At 34.0% G+C, this 20,161-nt stretch overlaps 1 protein-coding gene across 1 annotated transcript in view; it reads left to right on the top strand.

Moving 5' to 3' along the window:
• Lrp1b (low density lipoprotein receptor-related protein 1B) overlaps positions 1–20,161 on the top strand; it is a 1,427,040-nt gene that overhangs the window by 1,219,058 nt on the left and 187,821 nt on the right. Inside the window, exon 66 of the mRNA XM_013517439.1 lies at positions 360–479. Coding sequence (XP_013372893.1) covers positions 360–479 — 120 coding nt within the window. The remainder of the gene's footprint in view (positions 1–359; positions 480–20,161) is intronic.

The raw sequence follows: 20,161 nt of genomic DNA, 5'->3' as shown, positions 1-20,161 counted from the left end.
CTGATCTATTTCTGTTAATAAAAATGTGAAATTCTAAATTACTGGAACATTACTTTGAAAGAACTTGTATTCCTTTCTTTTTAAATCTGTTTTCAAATGTGTAATGAAGAGGGTTTTAATTCTAATTTTTAGCAATGTGTTATTGCAGAAATATGTTTACCTTATTTATTTCTACTGGAAAGGACATTGGGAACACATTAGAAATACTAAAAATTTTAAATCCCTATTTTCAGACCCTAGTCAATTGAAAAGAACATACCCTTTGAATAAACTGTCTTAGACACTTTCTAACTGCTTTTTATAAGTAAAATGTCGGTTGTCCTTCAAATCTACATATTCATAGATGTTTTCCTCTTAAGCTGAAAACAGCTGTTCTCCTGACTATTTCCGATGTAAAACCACCAAACACTGCATTTCCAAGCTGTGGGTTTGTGACGAGGATCCAGACTGTGCAGATGCATCGGATGAAGCCAACTGCGGTGAGTGTTTAGTGACAATGTGTTTGGTCTGTTTGCACTTGTGCCGTCAGCTGAGATAGTCACAGTGAAACACCTCTGAACACAATTCTGATGAAGCCACAGTCTTTAATGAGAAAGCTTTGTTTTTCTGTTCGTAGAACTATTAGTTACCTATCATAGAGAAAGCAAAGGGGAATAAAATGAAAGAAATAAGTATCACATTGTATAACCCAAGACTATTTATAAGTGAAAGATCAAAAAATAACATTATAGTAGCAATATGAAACTTTAGTAGCTTGCAACAAGAAAAAAGACAATTTTCACATTGTCCGCAACTTCATATTTTTTGTTTACTTTTATAAGATTCTTCATTGATTCAGTGACTGTTCTTCATTTTAAATATAGTGGGAAAAAGAAGATAAAAAAGGTTAAAGTATGTGTTCTGTTTTAGTAAATGACAGTGATCACTTAGGATACCATTTGGTCTGAAGCATTAATATGTTCCCTTATTTGCTTACAATGACTCTGAATTAACACTGTAGATATGAAGAATATATTCACCTTCTTCAGTGCAGCCCATTCTACAAAATTTTGAAAATGTCTAAACTGAGATGGAAATGGAGAGTGCCTCCTGTGTGTAATTCACTTTATCAATGTTTGCTAAACATTAATCAACCCCTTTGGTAGGCAAATATGCTAACTTGGTGTTCTTCTAGAAGAGAAAGCAAGTATTTTAATAATTGATTAGAGAAGATAATCTCTCCAACTAAACTTTCTCCAAACTAAACATAAGACTTCCAATCTCTGTAGTCAAGTTTGTTTAAGTAAATTTGCTAGGTTATACATTACTCTTACTTAACTCTTGTGGGGGAAAAAAACCTAACATAATTCTTACAGTCTCTGAAATTCCATTTGTATTGCACAATTTGTATGATCACTGGCAATAATAACATGTTCTTAATTTGTTTTCTGAACACTGTCTTCCACATAAATGTGTCTTTGGAACATGTAACAGTTCCAACTTCTCACAGGATCATAAAACTAAGTTTTATTATTTGTGGGATTGACCTTCACAATTAATTCATAAAACCTCAAACTATATTCATCACCAATTTTCCCATCACAGTTCTAAAGGAGTTTAGTAGACTAGTTCATAATATCAAGTTGCTTGCTCAGTTGTCTTTTGTAGTTTTGTTTATTAAAGCAAAATAAAATATGATAATTTTGGGTAATTTCTTGGCTGAAACATTGCTTATATATTTGTATATTTTATCTTCCTCCATACTTGATACAATTTACCTGTTATGGTGAGTTGTATTAATAAAAAATATGGAAATTATTGCTTGGCTAATTATCTTTCATTAATGTAGTACCTATAAATCACACGAGGGTGAGCCTGTGTGAGGAACTTGAGCTTACTGAATAGCTTTGTACTTTCCACAACTTTTGTTTTTCCAACATGACATTGGATGCATTCATACAAAAAGGTGGAACTGATCAACATGTACTTTCATTTTGCTTTAAATGAGTAACCAAGAACTTTGAATCAGGCTGCCCAAGAAAGTAGTTAACATTTTCAAAGTTGAAATAAGTACCTATTAATGTATTAAATATTACAAACATTCAGACGTGTAGAAACTTATATGCTAAGTACCATGTGCCATTTTGCTATGATCTGTGTCTGAATGTCCCCTCAAAACCTCATACAGTCATGGCAGGGTGTACTTTTTGGAGGTGGCTTAATCTGGAGTTTGTGATTTATTCATGGTCTAATACTGGTTTAAGTGTGTGAGTGCTACACCTGCCCTAGGGCAGGTAGCCTGCATACAATATGAAGGACACAAAGAGGCTTCCTTTCCCCTCCTTTCTTGCTTTTGCTGTCTTCTGCCACCATGAACTGTTGCCCATCTGCCAACCCACTCTGCCTTGGAGGCAGCTGATTATGAACTTAAACTCCATTAACAGAGCTAAATAAACTTCTCCTTAAAACTTGGGTGTTAGATATTTTGTCGCAGTAATGAGAGAAACATAGCTAAGATATATTTCTACTAGATTTTAAACATTCAGCTAAGAATACCTCTTTTAAAATGCTCCTATCATGCAGTGGTCCTTCTGACCTTCTTCCTCTATTCCTCTGAGTGTCCTGAAGTTGTTCACATGTATTTGAAAGTATCATTCTATAAACATACATTTTGAGACCATAAAGTTAAGTGAAATGAATCTGACATACAAGTTTAAAAATGGCTTTATTTCTCTTATATGAGAAACTCAGATGATAATTAGAGAACAAACCAAAAGATAGATATTAGGAAGTAGGGAGATCTTTTTCAAATGCGAAGGGGATTAAGAGATGAAGTGAGGGGCAAAGAAAGGAACAGAAAAAGGATTTTTAAAATATTGAAGAAAAAGTGGAAGTGGAGCTTTTGCACATGGGGAAGGGAAGAAAAGTTGGAGAGAGCAGGGAGGAAGAGGAAAGGAAGGGGACACGTACAAAGTCCCCACAGTAAATGTAATCTTTATGCACTGTAAACTACTCCTAACAAAATATATATCTAAAGGTTTACATGATTTTGAAAAATTATGTGATATATTTTTATTTTAATGTAGTATATTAATATGGATAATTTATCAATCTAATGCCTTACTAAAAGTTATTTCTACGTGTTACAATTATTTTTTTTAATTTTAGAAATAAAAGGAGGAAAATACTAACAGACCGACAACATTTTACAAAATAGCATAGGATCGTGTTACAATTATTAAGCATTTATTAGCAAATCAAGCACACAACATTTCCTACCACCAGGAAGTTCCCCTCTTAGATGCTCTAGTTATCGCCTTGTGCAAAAGCTCATTTAAAACAGAACTGAGACCATGGAGAAGCAGGACTCTCTTAAACCTTCCATCAGGAGAAGGCTAAATTATCCTTGGTATGAAGTGCCTGGAATGAGCCTGAATAGGAAACCTCTGGACCTAATGAGTGTAATGATAACTATCGTAAAAAAAAATTCAAGATATTGGAATTTGGTTATTTATGAATTTAGTAATTTTTGAAAAGGTTTGCCATATTATATTTAGGATAGCATTTAATGAATGGCAGTTATGTGATTTCAGGTTAGCCTGTGGTGGAAACTCTGTGCTGTAATACTCTGCTATATTAACAAGTCTACTAAAGTTCTTTACAATTGTTATGAGAAAACTGGTGATGAATATAGTTTGAGGCTTTGCTTCATGAATTACTTGTGAAGATCATTCCCACAGAAGGATACATAGTAGTTTTTTGATTCTGTGGCAAGTTGTAATGGTGAAATGTTCCAAAGACACAGTTATATGAAAGACAGTATTAGGAAAACAACTCGTGGGTATGTTATTATTGCCAGTGATTGTACATATTTCCCTGGAGGAAATTTTCTGTAATACTCTGGAAAGTATGACATACTAAATTCTGTTGGACAACAGTGCGTACTTATGGCATTTTGTTAGGGAATCTGTTTAGTGCTTTTAATCCATGTTTCCTGGATGGATTAAATCCTGTTTCCAGGATTTAAATATAGGTTACAATATTTACATGTATATTTGAGGAGCAAACAAATGTTCTGAACTTTCACAAATGCCTCTACCCTGCTATGTGACTGTCACTTTGAAATGTAGCATGTTGCGGTGGGAATAGAGGAGACTGTCATTGAGGGATGCAGCTGGGGGACAGACTTTAATGTTTTCAACATATTATATCACAGTGTCTCCCTTGGTAGACATTTACAGTGGGATTATGAGCCTTTACGTTAGCAGTTAAGGAGGAAGGACCTCACCTGTACATGCCCTGGACCACTGCTGGTCACTGAGTGTTCTGATCTGGGTTTGTACTCTAGCTTGGATGTGGAGTGTGGAGGGAGCCTTCATCACTCAAAGTTTGGGCATAAGCTTCAGTACACATCCAGGTCTGCATTCCTGGTGAGCTATCTCTGGACTTAAGTTTCTGCAGGTACATCAAACTTTTTGAGTCAAGCTTTCACGGGACCACATGATTCTGCAAAGCTCCCAGCTCTTGGGAGGAGCTAGGAGAATTAGCTCTTGTTTATCTGCCACTCACTTCTAAAGTCAGAGGCTTGCTCCTAAATTTTGCTGACTGTGGCACTCATCCATGCTACATCCAAGATGGCTTCTCTGCTAGAGAACTATGGGTCACCACGGCATTCACCTTTTGTATTGTTCTTGACTCTTATCATTCTAGGTGCTTCTGTGATCTCTGAAGGGCATGTGTGACCTAACTTTTAACTCAGATTCTTTTTTTTTTTTCTCTGAAATTTTTTCAGGATCCAGGAATAGACTTTCTATTTTTTTTCCTTGTCTGGAAGAAACTTCTATGCTATAACTTAGGGATTGTTGAGATGGCATTTGCCTGTTCCGCTCCTTCATCTGCCACACACTAGTGGGACAATATCCTATGGAAGGAAGAGAAATGAATACCACACTGTTTCACTGTTTTAAAATCATTTGGACCATATAAATTATTTGACCTCAAATGATACATATATATGCCGTAATATTTCTTTTTATAGGAAGTATTTACTGTTTTTTAAGTTTTTTATTATCTTTAAAATTAAAAAATGAAAGCCATATAATAAAGTGGATATTTATTCAAAGAATAAATAGTAATTTAACTTCTGGTACATTTCTAAAATTTTAAAGTGGTTTTAATGAAACAAATACAGTTTACAAAATCTTGGTAATCTGGGGAAGTTATTTGCTCTGTGTAAAGAGGCTTCTGTTAATTCAGGAATATTTTTACACTGTTATATCACTGTATTCTGTGACAAAAATCTTGATCTACCATGGCTTTCTCTTGCCCATCTGATTCTTTTGTGAAATTCAAACTTTTCTATTTTTTCTGTCAATGACATTGGCTTGTGTGCATATGTGTATGTGTATGAGAGAGAAAATATTTTTTTTGGTGTTGAAGAAGTTTGATTCTCGTGGATACCTTAAAACAGGAGGTAGCTGTGTAGAAGGAACCAGGCAATTTCTTCTTTCATATGAAAGAAATTGCTTTTTCTTTTTTAATTTTAAAAATAAAAGGAGGAAAACATTAACAGACAGACAACATTTTACAAAATAGCAAAAGAACGGTACAGACAATACAGAGTTACAAACAAGGTGGTAGGGAATTAGCAATGCTTGTTGTATTACATATCGATATCTTCAAAGAGGTTTCTCATAAAAAAAAAAAGAAATTGCTGATATGTGAATCTCTCAGTAATTTTAAGTGAAATAAACATATTTGGTTTTTCTTAGTTTTATTAATTCTCTGTCAAAGACACATGCAGGTATTTGTTCAGATTTTATTTTAAAGTTCCTTTTCTCTCTTAAGAAGCAGGAACTATGAGATTTATATGCTATTACCCAAAGGTAACAAGGGGCCCACACAATGTGCTGGAAGATAGACCAAATATTCCAGACTCCGTATAATCTGTACTAAATCCCACAAAAGGAAACAGTTCTTTGTCCAGTGCCAGTTAAACGGAGTTCACAAGAACTTATTTGTTTTAATTAAAAGGTCATGTCTATGTAGTTGATTATTTTTTAGAAAGTTAGTGAATCAATAATTTAATATTCTGAAACATTTTTCTTTGAATAAATATCCACTTTATTATATGGCTTTCCTTTTTTAATTTTAAAGATAATAAAAAACAGTAAAAACGATACAGAACTTCAAAACAAGATGATAGGAAATTAACAATGGTTGTTATGTTGCATACTGTTATCTTCAAAGTAGTTGTTCAGATGACCAGATATGGGAATGCAAAATTGGTCAAACAATTAAGCATTAACTGTTCTTTTCAATAAACCAATAGAAATTAGTACAACTGTCTTAGCTATCTTGTGTATGTATATATGTATATGTGTGTGTGTATATATATATATACACATATATATATGTGTATACAGAGATTTGCTTGCTTTTCTCCTTTCCTCGATCCCAGTTGTTCGTTCCTTTTGAGTAGTTTCTTTCCCTTTCACAATATCTATTGTACCTTTGTCTCTCATATGGCTTTTCTTATCTTCTAAGCAGACACATAGAAGCACACTAAATACACATGAACTAATCTATATGTTACAGATTTGTAACAGAATTTGAAAAGAACAAGTATTATACAAGTAGTACTTATTTAGAGTACAAGATATAGGCATAATATCTACAAAGACAACAATACACAATGTATTATTTATTGTAACTCTCTTACTGACCTGTTTTGAAACTCTGTTTTGCCACGGGCGGCAGCAGCAGGTCCAGGAGATTCCTGCAGGAGGGAAAGACGTTGGCAAAGAGAAAAACAACACAGACACCAGAAGTCCTTCTGGTGGGCCAGGGGAGCACGGCTCCTCCAACACAGAGAAATATTTTCGGCTTTATATATACTTTTACAATTACATATGAAACTTGACAGGTTAAACAGTTTCCGCTTAGATACAGTGAGGTTTCTATTTTAGTTACAGGTTCAGAGGTGGTTGACTGGCCCTCTGGCCGCAATCCTAGCAGAAAACCAATTATTCTAAAGCAGATAAAAGGATGCAAAAAGATCAGTCACTAGGTGTTCTTGATTAGGTATAACTTCTCAAAGAATGGTTCACTTGTCTACTGGACAACAGGCCCCTCATTTACAATATCTCCATCTAGAGCTAGTTCAGCACACACAGGGCGTTCGCCCCGTGTTTTCCCACGCATTGAGGCTGGCGCAGAGCTCCCCTCCCTTTCTGGTGTGCCAACATCACCGCACAGGAGGTAGGGGACCGATGCAGATGTCTGTGGTGGCTTTTACTTCCCCTTTCAACCCTGAAGGGGTGCCTTTCATCCTGGGCTCTGATTTCTTAGCTGCTTTCAGTTCTGATCCTTCAGGTCCCCAACCATCCTTTATCAGTAGTGCAGTGAATATGTGGAAAGCTATGATTAATAGAGAGTAGAGGGAGAGGTTTCACACCCATCCTATGCGGTCCCTGCTTTGGAGATGCCCGCCCCCACTCCTGACTTTGTCAAGGAGCTGGCACTGGAAGGTCTCCGGCACTGTTTTATTGTTATTTTTACATTTTGTCTTCAAAATTAAAAGTAAATAAAAAAATTAGAAAAAGAATTGGACACATTAAAAAAGAAAAAAATGAGAAATGTAGAACTTGAAATATCTACTTGATTCACCCTACCTTTGGGAAAAATTGTTTTTCTTTTAGTTTATAAGATTTTGTTTTATAAGATTCTATTAAAGAATCTTTTGGACTAGTCATTTCCATAGAGAATATTCTGTAATCTGTATTTTCAGGTGTTATTTACTTTTCCTTTAGACCATGTTTATATGAGTAAGTGGTATGCTAGTGAACATAAATAATTGGAAAGATCGTATTACTTTTCTCCAGCACTTTCCAACTAGTTTTGTACAAAAAATATGATTTTTTAAAAGTTTTGATTTGTACTTCTAATTTAAAATCAGCTTTAGAATCCAGGTAGTATCATATTTTACTGATGAGAAGGTTAGCAATTTTCCACTATCAACACTTTGGAATATAGTATAATGGCAAGAAGAGAACTATTTTAGAATTATAACTAAAATTTATTGGCTTTGTTATCTGTTATACTGAAAAAATGTTGTACCAGTGATTATTCTTAATCAGTTAGACTTAATTTTATTGCTTAGGATGCAAGCATGCTGGGCTACATTTAGAATATGTAAGGCACCATTTATAAAGTTTCAGTGATTATGTGGACAACTGTGGAAGGGCCATAAGATGTGAAGTAGGACTTACTCTAGACACCTGGCACTTCTTGCCAGATTGTGGATTTGAGAGAGAGCTGATGCTTAATCTTACTGTGATCCAAATAATAACGTTGTAATTCACATTGCCATTTAATCAAATATCTTGATAGTGTTTTTAAAACATCTATGCACACAAATTCTACAGTAGGGTTTTTCATTTGACCTGAAGTAGAATTTACTCAATATTATTCTAGGGTTGAGAAACAAAGAACAGATCTTCTTTGTAACTGTAAGTTTCTCACTCTGTAAATCATAATGTCTGATTTTCTTTTTCAGTTCTCTCTCCTAAGACAGAGACCCCCACCAGCATGCAGATGTTCTCCTCTTGATAGAGTATAGGATTTTGATTGATATTTAAGTAGAAGAAGAAGAATTAATATAACATAATATGATATATTGAAGTTCATATAATTTAAATGTTTTGAAAACTATATTTTTGGTTAATAGTATTTGGATGACACGTATATCTTACTAAGGCAACCAGATTTCAAATTTAAATCCACATATTAATATTAAATCTAAATTAATAAAAGTTACAGAACATTGAGTACCTGTAATAATAGTTTCATAGGTACAGGTTGTAAATGCTAAAATAAAATTAAATGTAAGCATATACCTATTTATTTTAGTTTATTAAATTCACTTATTTGTGAATTATGATGATATTTAGCATTGTTGAGTGTCAGATTCAGTGAAAATTCCATCTCATAATTTTGAAAACTTTACAATTTTTAAATATTATAAATTACTTAGCATAAAATTTAATTGAGCTGTTGATTGTGTAAGCTGTTTCACCTTCTTGAAAATGTTTCTATAATTTTAACCTAATTTGCTTTATTATAAAGTTTTATAAGGGCAAAAAGTTCTTGTATAACTTAGTAGTATGTATAGCTTGAGGAACTTTACTGAAATATTTTCATTGGATTAAAATTTCCAAACAAAATTTAGACTTTGTTATTATTTCACTGTTTGTATTTATCTCCTGGGTAGGAAAAATAAAATCTAGTCAGAAAACCTAAAATATTGTTTAATTATATTTTTCATTTTAAAGAGAATGATGAATTTAAAAAACCATTAAAAGTAATACAAGATTTCAAAATCAGATGATAAGAAATCAACAATGGTTGTTATAGTGCATATTGTTACCTTCAAAGTAGTTGTTTAGATTACCAGATATAGGCATGCAATTATGATTTAACAAAATTAAACATTAACTGTTCCTTTCAATAAGCCAATAGATATTAATACAATTATCTTTGCTATCTTATATATATATATATATATTTCCCTCAGCCATTATTTTGCTACATAATCAACATAAGGTTATGTCAATTAGCAATTATACCTATATATTAAGAAGTAAGATGCTTCATATGAATATGTATAGGTGCTTCTTCAAATTCTCATAGATTACAGGCAGTTGCATACTTTTGAATATCAGTTCTAGAAGTGCTGTGCATGGACGCATAGTGGGTGGAATGCGCACACATCCCGTTTGACCATGATTATTGTTAGAAGAAGGAAGTCATTTGAAACAGTTGCCTGATTCTTCAGTGTGATTCTTGTACTGTGCAAAACCACAGACTTCTTGAAAAAGCCAGACATTGCGAACTGAAAACCACATTTAGTTAATTTCTGAGGAATCATGAATGCATAACAAACTACCTCCAGGATGCATAAACTATTTTATAAACTGTATGTTTTGATACTTGCTTCTGTTTACTTAAGAATCTCTTGTTGAGTTAGAAGATAACTGAAGTTACTACTACAAAATGAAATGAAATATATATGTGTTATATATATATATAATATATATATATTCCTTTAGCATTCATCATATTTTTGGAAATGTTGGGAGAAATAATATTTGCATCATTGATTTTTGCATGTTTCCTAAAATTAGTATTGGGAATATACAATTTACAAACTGGTATTTCAAATGAGAAACTAAGAAGTTATGGAAAAGTTTGAACTTCAAGAGACTTTCAAGTCAGTGCCTCTTGTTCTTCACAGAAGGAAACACCAAGCACTTTAAAATTTCTGGACAGGGGCTGGGGATTTAGCTCAGCGGCAAAAGCGCCTGCCTGACAAGCGCAAGGTCGTGAGTTTGGTTCCCGGTACCGGAGAAAAACCAACTAAAATTTCTGGACACTAGAAATCCATCTTAGAAAATTAGGTTATTAACATTTTACATGTATGATTAAACTTGTTTTTGTATTATTATGATATTCATTTCTTCAAATAAGGAACACCTACTGAAAATGTTAAACCATAATTTTCATGATTCAGGAAATTCAAAGTTTAATAAGAGGGGCAATTAACAGTTTTAAAAGCTTATTAAGTGCTAAGTATTATGCTAAGTACTTTTTGTGAATTATATCATTTAAATGACATAAATATAGAGAGGCTTTAATGCTATTATTCCCATTTTGTTGGTAAAGCTATGAGCTTAGGGATTGTAAATCATTTTCTCTTTGACTCATGGGTAAAAAGTAAACAAACTTGTATTTAAATACATGTAATATGACCCCAGACCCTTACTTTTATTTATTACTTTTGAAACAGCTTCCTCGACCTACTATAGATGAAGTCAAAGCAAAGCAAAATAGTACACATAAAAGTGATCTCATGTGTAGAATGACCAAATGCCACCAGAAAACTATAGAGTTCACTAGGATCTTTTACATACGAATTCTTAAACTTGTAATCAATCCTAACACATTATTTTTCATTATTAACATTACCAATAATATTTTAACCTGATCCACTTTTTAATTTTTAGCTAATTTATTAGTAGATGAGTATAGTCTATAATGCTTACATTCTTTATGGGAGGTTGGTAATACACACAACACATCTTAATTCCTTTCCATCCATCCCTTGTTCACTGGACTGTAATTGTTTGAAAATACCTTTTGTAACTCACGGCGAGTGAGTGGGAATAAGGGTGAAAATATAAGCACACTCTGTCCTTAGGAAATCTGAAAGCAAAAATATACCAACTAAATGTCATATGTTTTTTATTATCACATTTATCAGTGGACAGTTCCAAACATAGTAATAAAAATTCATACCCTGCAAGGGCACACCAGTAAATATAACACAAAATGAAAATCTTGGGGCTTTCCATAAAGATAATAATGATAAAATGTAAGTGCAATGAAAACAGTTTATTAAATTCTGGTTGAAAAAGTTCTAGTTTGACTATGACCTATCAAAATGCAGAGAAATGAACTGAATGTCAAAGAAGCTCGAACTCCCCGTAATAAAACTTTTCATAACAAAGTAACTACAGAGAATTAAAGGAAATCGAACAGGACATCACTTCTTCACAAGCCACTGTGTGCTAGCCTGCACATGTCCACACTGTATTTGAATTATCTGATGAGTGACCCACTTCTTAGTATCTTGTGTCATACATGCCACAACTCAGGGGAAATTGTCCTCCTCCATGTGAGCTCTGAGAAGCAGCAGATTCCTTGTTCCTTTCTTCCACCGTGCAAAGATTATGTCATTTTTATGCTATGTTTTGACTCTGCAACCTTAGGGAGATGGTCTCTATTTCATGTCTGTCAATTTTGTTTGATATTTCATTTCATGAATGCTTAGGAATTTCCTAGGACCGTGAAGCAGATCCCTGGAGAAGTAATAGGTTTATGTTCAAATTACGGCATAGTTATATTGTGAATTCAGAGACAATTTTAAACATTACAATTGATACTATGTTTTCTGAAGTAGGACTAAATATATTCAGTGGTAGATATCAGAAATCACTTATTCTGTTTTTCACAAAGGCTCAACAAAATTGTTTGTGTAATTTTATATAGAGACATGAATAAATGCTAATTTTTCATAACAGAAATGCTGAGCTCTCCTGCAAAACTTGATAAGATTTTTTCTTTATTTTTTTGGAATGTCCACTTTTTAATGGAGAAAAGCTTTTCATATAACTTCAGACAAAAAGATCTGTATCAAATTATTTTTTTCAAGAAATCTTTCCATTTTCATCCATCATCCCCAACCTCTTTCTTGATCCCAAAACTCAAATATCTCCTTTAGAACTCTGTTTGTATCTGATTTCTCTTTTTTTATTGTAAAGAAAAAAAAATTTCAAAACAATATGATAGGAGGATAATAATGGTTAACAAATTGCACATTGCTATCTTCAAACTAGTTACTCAGAGTACAAGATATCAGCATTTAATTCTCTAAACAATATTAGCACAAACCTATACTTTCAATGAACTAAGAGAAATCAGTAGTACAACAAGCCCAACCTACCTTTATCTATGTATCTATGTATCTATCTATCTATCTATCATCTATCTATCTAATCTGATTCCTTCAGAACAGGCAAAAGCAGCACAGACTAATCTTCTTGGTAATCCTTCCACTGGATTAAAACCCTTGAGGATAGAGATTGTGTTATTCAAATTGGAACATGATAGTTATTGAGTAGTAAATATTTCTTGATTAACTAAATGAAAATACAAGGATTATTTAATTTCTGAAGGTTTTTTGTGTTTCCAAATATTTTGTGTATTCCAAAGATGGGTCTTCCTATGTAGCCCAGGCTTTCCTTGAACCTACCACAATCCTCCTGCCTCAGCCTCTTGAGCACCGGGATTACAGATGTATGCCACCATGCCCAGATGATATTATCTTTTGTAATAGAATTTTTTTAATGTTTTCCATATAAGTGAATCAAATGGGATTCTTTGAAAATGTCAAGATGTGTGTGTGTGTGTGTGCGTGCGTGTGTGTGTGTGTGTGTGTAATTATAAGTAGATAGCAGATATCAGGTGTATTTTTGGCAAATGAAGGGATTTCTTAGAAGCTAACTATTTAAGCAATAATGAACCATATTAGTGCCTTTTAAAAGGATATCTGCATTGTGTTATTATTTAAAATTTCTTCTCAATCTAAATAAAGAATAAAAAGTACAAGAGAGCTATTAATGAAGAGAATTGGTTCTGGTCAGTTGATAAAATTTGTTCCTATTAAATTTGGATGAATAAATGGTTATTAAGTAATTTAAAATATGTGTGATTATTGAGAATAGCATATTTGTTCAAGTTAATATTACTTAAACCTGGTGCGCTTTCAAACCTTTACCATGCTGAACAGAAAATTACTAACACTACTTTGTTGCAATGCAATGCAAAATGTAAAAGCAAGACAGCATTACTTTCTGTTTTTAGTATAGTATGAAGCTGGTTCATTGACCAGTGAGCTGGAACGGTCCATATCTTTTTTTGGAAGATGCAGTTAAATCTTGGCACTATATGCTGCGCTTGCTGGCAATGAAACAAATGCAAGAAATGAGCATGCTAGAATTTTAGTTTAGAATAATTTAACCTAAAGTGATTACACGTTACTCCATTGGCCAAAAGCGTGACTATCAGGGAAGAGCGCGTGGCGTGGGACGGAGCGTGGGAGTGCCAAGCCTACAATCCGGAACTTTTTTCGTGCTTTTCAGCTTTCACAGCTGAAATTTACAGCTCCTGTATAGATAGAGCAAAATTATTCACAGACTTCGTTCCATTTTTTGGCTTAGAGCTGGGACTCAGGAATTTTCAGCATCTTACTGATAGGTGGAAAGTACTCGCTAATTATGTTGTTGAAATAACATGTTATCATTAATTAAGATATGACAATCTGGTTCAATAACAACCACCCAGCAGATTAGTAAAGCTCCAGGTGCGTCCTCAGGTGATTGACATGTAGGCCATAAACTAAAGAGGGAAGACCCACCCAGTATGTGGGCGGCACCAACAAACAGGCTTACAGCCTGTGTGGTATAAAGGTAAAGAAGGAGGAAGTCTCTCCGTTTTCTTTCTTGGAAGAGCTCTAGTCTTTACCACTGCCTTTGGACATTTGTCTCCAGTTCCTCAGGCTTACGGGCGGACTTGTCACGCTGCCAGTGCAGACCCACTACTTTCCAGCACAGATTCACCCCAAGCGCTAAAGTGAGCTCCAGACTTTCGACTTCTGACTGGGTCCTCAGCTCTCCAGCGCCCAGATGCCGCCAGATGCAGAATGCATTCTCCCGCCCCTACGTTTCCTGATGGCCCTTGCAAGATTACCTTGCAAATCCTTTCGTTCCTTTATTCATACAGTATTGCTGTTTCTCTAGTGAACCCTAACTGGTACAGCATGGGATGCATCGTTAAATTACATCTAAGGAAGGACGGGGATGGCAAGTCCACGCAGTCCCATCTACAGATATATATTATTATAAAGTTCACTGAATATTTGCGTGAAAAAGAATCACTAGGTATCATCAAGTGAAAGTAGAGCTACATCTGTCAAACCCAATCTAATCAAACAAGCAAGGAAGCAAGCAAACAAAAAGACACATCTCTAGATAAAATCCTCCTTCTGTACATTAAGCCTGTTTGTTTTTTATTCTTTCAGGTAGGAATTGTGATATCTAACATTATCATTCATAAAAATGCTGTGTTTAAAGGCTCTGAAAATAACTTCTTTCATTACCTTCCTTCGGCCAAATAATTCAATTTTCCCATCTCTCTACATGAGAATTTTCGTTCTTTCACTCAGCTTTACAGCTCTCCCCTCAAATCTTGCCAAAATCCCTGCTTTTGAATGCAATGCTTTTCATTAGATAATGTAGAATGATCTCTCTATTCTCGAATGTTTGTGCTGCTTTTGTATCTTAATTTTGTTTTTCACTAGAAGCAAATAAAACCAGTGTTTACAATGTTGATCCCTGACCAACTTGTATGGTCTCATGATCTGCCCAAGATTTTAGAGATTTTTGCATACATTATGACAGACATTCAGCATCATATATTTATATTCTTGCTCATTCTTGCCTTTTAAAATGATTTAATGAAGGATCTAATAAGGATCTGTAATGAAGTTTTATAATTGTCTGATTTATTTCAGAACACTGATTCTAGGGGCTGGGGATTTAGCTCAGCGGCAAAAGCGCTTGCCTGGCAAGCGCAAGGTCGTGAGTTCGGTTCCCGGTACCAGAGAAAAAAACAGAAAAAACAAAACAAAACAAAACAACAAAAAAAAAGCAGAACACTGATTCTATGTATATTTTACTCCTCATACATAATCATTTGAGGAATGAGTAAAGAAAATAAATAAAAATAAATATTTTATCTTGTTCAACCAAATTTATGATATTTCTCACATAAGACTGAGCTTTAGGACACTAGTTTTCTTTTCAGTGTCTGTATGTATTTTTTTCATTTTCATGTAATTACTGATTTCCACTAAACTGTTCAGTAGTATAGGTTGGATTAGTAGAAAATAATTGTACTACTAATTTCTATTAGTTCATTGAAAGGAACACTTATTGCTTTTATAGCTTGATCAATTTTTCAATGCCTATACCTGATAATCTGAGCAACCACTTTAAAGATAGCAATATGCGATATACCTATCATTTTGTTTTTAAATTCTGTATTGTTTTTATTGCTTTTTATTCTCTTTAAAATAATAAAAACTTAACATTACTTGTAAGAAGGTTGAAATATATAGAACAGTTGACATGTTCTCTCAGATCTGTACTGTGACACATTAATCTTCCTCTGCCAAAAGGTATTTGAACTGTGCCAGCACACAGACAAACTCATTAAAAAAGTTCAGAAACTCTGTAGTTATTAAGAGCAAAACTCCACGTGTGATTTTAACTTTTGTTCATTAGACAATTTTTTCAGATAACTACTATTTCTTCATTTGTAAGTGGGGCCAATACTTTTAGACTTAGAAAGTTGATAAGAGGGTTAAAATAATTCCATATATCTGATTATCTAGCACATAGGAGACCCTTAAAAATACATTTCAACAGGTTTTTCTCAATCCTTTCCATAGAAATGGGCTAAAGCAACCAATTCCTCATCTTATAATGGAGGGTAAAGGTAACAAAGTATGTCAGTAAAGAATATAAAACTTTATAACAATGGAATAACAATTTTTCCCGAAATTTTTTCATTTCTTGTCACAAGAGTGGAAAACAGTGAAGTTAAAATTATTAAAGAGTGCGTAATTTCAGATAAAAACATATCCAGTATCAAAATTAATGTGAAATGGGAACATGACAACTATGAATTTTTAAGCCTATATTATATACTTTCTACAAAAGCTTACCCATGTGATTCTGTATATGGACTACATTTCTAAGTCCTGTTCATTGGTATAGGTAAAACTGGCACATAGTAAATTATGAAATGTTAATCTGCACAACTTGATCAGTTTCAACAGTTGTAAATGAAAGTCTTGACACTGTAATCAATATAATCAAGATATTGAATATATTTCTCACTACTAGAAAGTTCAATATAATCAAGATATTGAATATATTTCTCATTACTAGAAATTTCCCTCTCACCACTTCCTACATCCCCACCTTTGTACGCCACAACTTAACTTTCCATGCCTGTCAGTTCGTGTGCACTCATACAAAACTGGTATCTTACTGTGTATTAATGTTTGTTGTCATTAAGATAAAACACCCTTATTTTGTCCATGAGTTCAGAGGGTTCAGAACATGCATAGTCACCTGCCTATAACAGAGAAATGGTATAGTGAAGGGCATTGTGGAAGAAAGCTGTCTAACATACACCAGCCATTAAGCAGACAGAGAAGGAAGGAATTGGGGGATTAAATCTCTCCTTTAAATTCCTTCAAATTTATGTGACTGGGTGTCAGATATTTTGTCCCAGTGGTTGACAAGTTGAATAATACAGAAATGGATCCATATAAATGTACCTGATCATGTGGTTCAGAAGTGTTTTGAACTGGTTTATTTGAGGAGTTTGGATAGGTTTGTAGATGCAGGCTATAGCACCCCTAGAATGGTGTAAGACAAACTAGGTGGGTGGTTCTATATGGAGTTCTGAAAACTATAATGTAGATCATTATGCAGATAGTAAATCCCAAGCTTATGGAGTTTCAGATAAGAATAGAAACTGCATTGGAAACTATACTTAGGCCATATGTATTTCATTTTCACAGAGAGTTTGTCTGTACTTTTTCCAGATCATAAGATTCTGTGTAGTGCTGAATTAAAAGATGGCAGTAATTGATCAAACAGAGGAAATTTCAAGGCAGCCCAAAATTCAGCTGTGCCATGGATAGTGCTGCCTGGTTTTGGCCAGATCTACAGTGAGGATCAAGAGAAAAAATGTAGAGGCTTCAGATGCTTGCAGTTTCACCAAAACTGAAAAGTTTACACAGTGGTGGCCCAAGAGAGTAGGATTACTGGAAAGATTAGTATTGAAAAGCATACTAGTACTTTGCATTAGAATGAAAGAAAAGATGGTTTGAAGACTTTTCAGTGATTGAAAAACCCCACCATTTCCAACCCTAATTGTAGAAAAGAATAAACTACTGTACTTTGAAAAACCTTGCTTTGAGAAGAGAACCACAGCATTCACTGCTCAGTCAAGGTTGTCTAAGGTAATGTATTCTTGAGTTTAGTCATCCAGGTAGTCACGGGCTTCCACAGCCATAATACAAGTGGGCCAAGCTATTAGGTGGTCTGGCAACAGATTTTTGCCTCATAAAGGTGGTATTGGTTGTGCTTGCATGAAGAATGCAGGAATCATGGATTCATAAAGACTTAGACCTAGATTTCAAATAAAAACCAGAGAGGCCAGGAATGTATAAAGCTGTGAGAGTAAAGAAAAGATGCATTACACCTCAGCAAGTTAGAGATACCATGAATGTAGATTTTCTGCCAAGGAAACCTGCAGCTGTCATGCTGAGCAAGCAGATGTGAGAGGGCACATAAGCTGTGACCTGCAAGGCTGTAGTGGCAGGGCTCACTAAGCTTTCAGAACCTCACATCACACACATTGTTCTGCATGCTGATTAGTGAGCTACTTGATTCAATAAATCCTCTGCTGGTTTTCAGTCTTTGTTTGGTCTGATTTCTTTCTATCATCCATTCCTCTCCATTGGAATGGGACATTTACCTTGTACCATTGTGTGCTGGAAATGTAACACTTCCCTTTGATTTTTATAGGGGACATTACCTTTTTAGATCCCTGAGATTATGATCAGAGGAGTCTGGCCAACTACTCTGATGCTTTCAAGGCATCTTACTTACTGTCCTGGTATAAAATATTTAGCTTATTTTCAGTGGCACTTATGATTTAAGCAACTATGCTCTCCTTGAGCACAACTTTACATGAATTTGATTTTGGCAAAACTGCAAAATTTTCAAATTATCCAGCTTTGTTTTTATCCTGATTCTCTCTGCAGATACAGCTAAAATTTGTCAGGATAGTAAAAGCTATACCCTATTTGCCTACCTCAAAATTTCCTACACAAGACCAGTTAATATGGCAACCTTAACGTCACCCTTCCATAAATTTTTAGGATATGAGCACAAAAAAAAGGACAATTTTTTTTTTGCCAAAATGTGACACTCCCTATCTCTAATTCATTTTCCAATATAGTCCTCACTCCCTTTTGTAACCTCATGAAGCTGACCTTTGCATTAACTTAATGCTAAACATTACATCATGTACTTGTTTGCTACCTGTTTGCCTTCCTTGGTGAAGTAGTTTGTTCAAATGGTACGCCAATTTTTTAATTGATTATACTATTCTGGTTAACTGAGCATTGCATTTTTTTTTAATATTCTGAGTCTAAGCTCTTTTTCAGATAAGTGTTTTAGGCTTAACTTGAGATATTTGTTGAAATTTATTGCTGTGGAAGCTAAGGGTATTGACAAAACTTTCTTCTTTTCTAATCAATATCACTACTCCTTTCTATAATTTTCTGACTGTTAAGTGCTTTAGCAGTATTTCAGACATTTTAAACACAGATGTACATACATATATCTCTTAGTCTGCTCTAACTGCGTTTTTGCTTCACTCTTTTATATTTTAAAGAGAAAAATATAAAATAACAATAAAACAAAGTTTCAAATAAGATTAGTAGGAGAGTTTAAATACATTACATAATGTTGTCTTTGTAGTAGTTATTCAGAGTACAGAATGTAGGCATGACATCTTGTCCAAACTATATTAGCACAAACCTTTCTTTTCAAGAAACAAACAGAAACTACCTGCATAACTATCTTAATTATTATGTGTATAAATATATATATATTTTCCCTTTTTTCTTTCCCCTTCCCCATATCAAAAGTTATCCTTTCTTTTGAACAGTTTCTTCTTAATAATAAGAGGAACAGAACAATATTTCTTGTACATTTTGGAACTTATTTCCTCACTCAGTTTACCCATTCACTAGTGAGACAAAACAGTGTTTACAAATGTGAGTCTGATTTATTTCATATGAGTATGGTCTCGAGTTGCATCAATTTACCTATGAAATTCACAAAGTTTGTCCTTCTTTATGGCTGAGTAGCACTCCATTGTATAAAATGACCACATCTTTTTTCATCCATTTCTAGATTGATAGGAATTTGGGTTATTTTCAAGTTTTTAGCTATTACAAATTGTGCTGCTGTAAACATAGGTGCACATATATTACTATGGTATGATGTTTTTAATTCTTCTAAGAAGATACCCAAAAAAGGACTAGCTGGTTCAAATGGGACTTCTAATCCTATTTGAGGAATCCCCACACTGATTTCCACAGTGGCTGCACCAATCTACACTCCCACCAACAGTGGAGAAGGGTCTCTTTTTCTCCACAACCCCACCAGCATTTGTTATCAGTTGAGTTTTTGATGACAGCCATTCTTTCTGGAGTGAGATGGAATCTCAGTGTTGTTTTAATTTGCATTTCTCAAGTAACCAATGATGCCGACATTTTTTCATGTATTTATTTGCCATTTGTATTTCTTTTATCTGAAAAGTGTGTATTCATTTCAAGTGCCCAGTTTTTGATTGAATTTTGGAGTGTCTGATTTTTTTTCAATTCAATATATGTTCTAGGTATAAGTCTTAA

The sequence above is a fragment of the Chinchilla lanigera genome, unplaced genomic scaffold (genome assembly GCF_000276665.1).
Source record: "Chinchilla lanigera isolate Chin_1 unplaced genomic scaffold, ChiLan1.0 scaffold00039, whole genome shotgun sequence".
Lineage (NCBI taxonomy): Eukaryota > Metazoa > Chordata > Mammalia > Rodentia > Chinchillidae > Chinchilla > Chinchilla lanigera.
The sequence above is the reverse complement of the archived record's forward strand: the minus strand, read 5'-3'. Positions and strand labels throughout refer to the sequence as shown.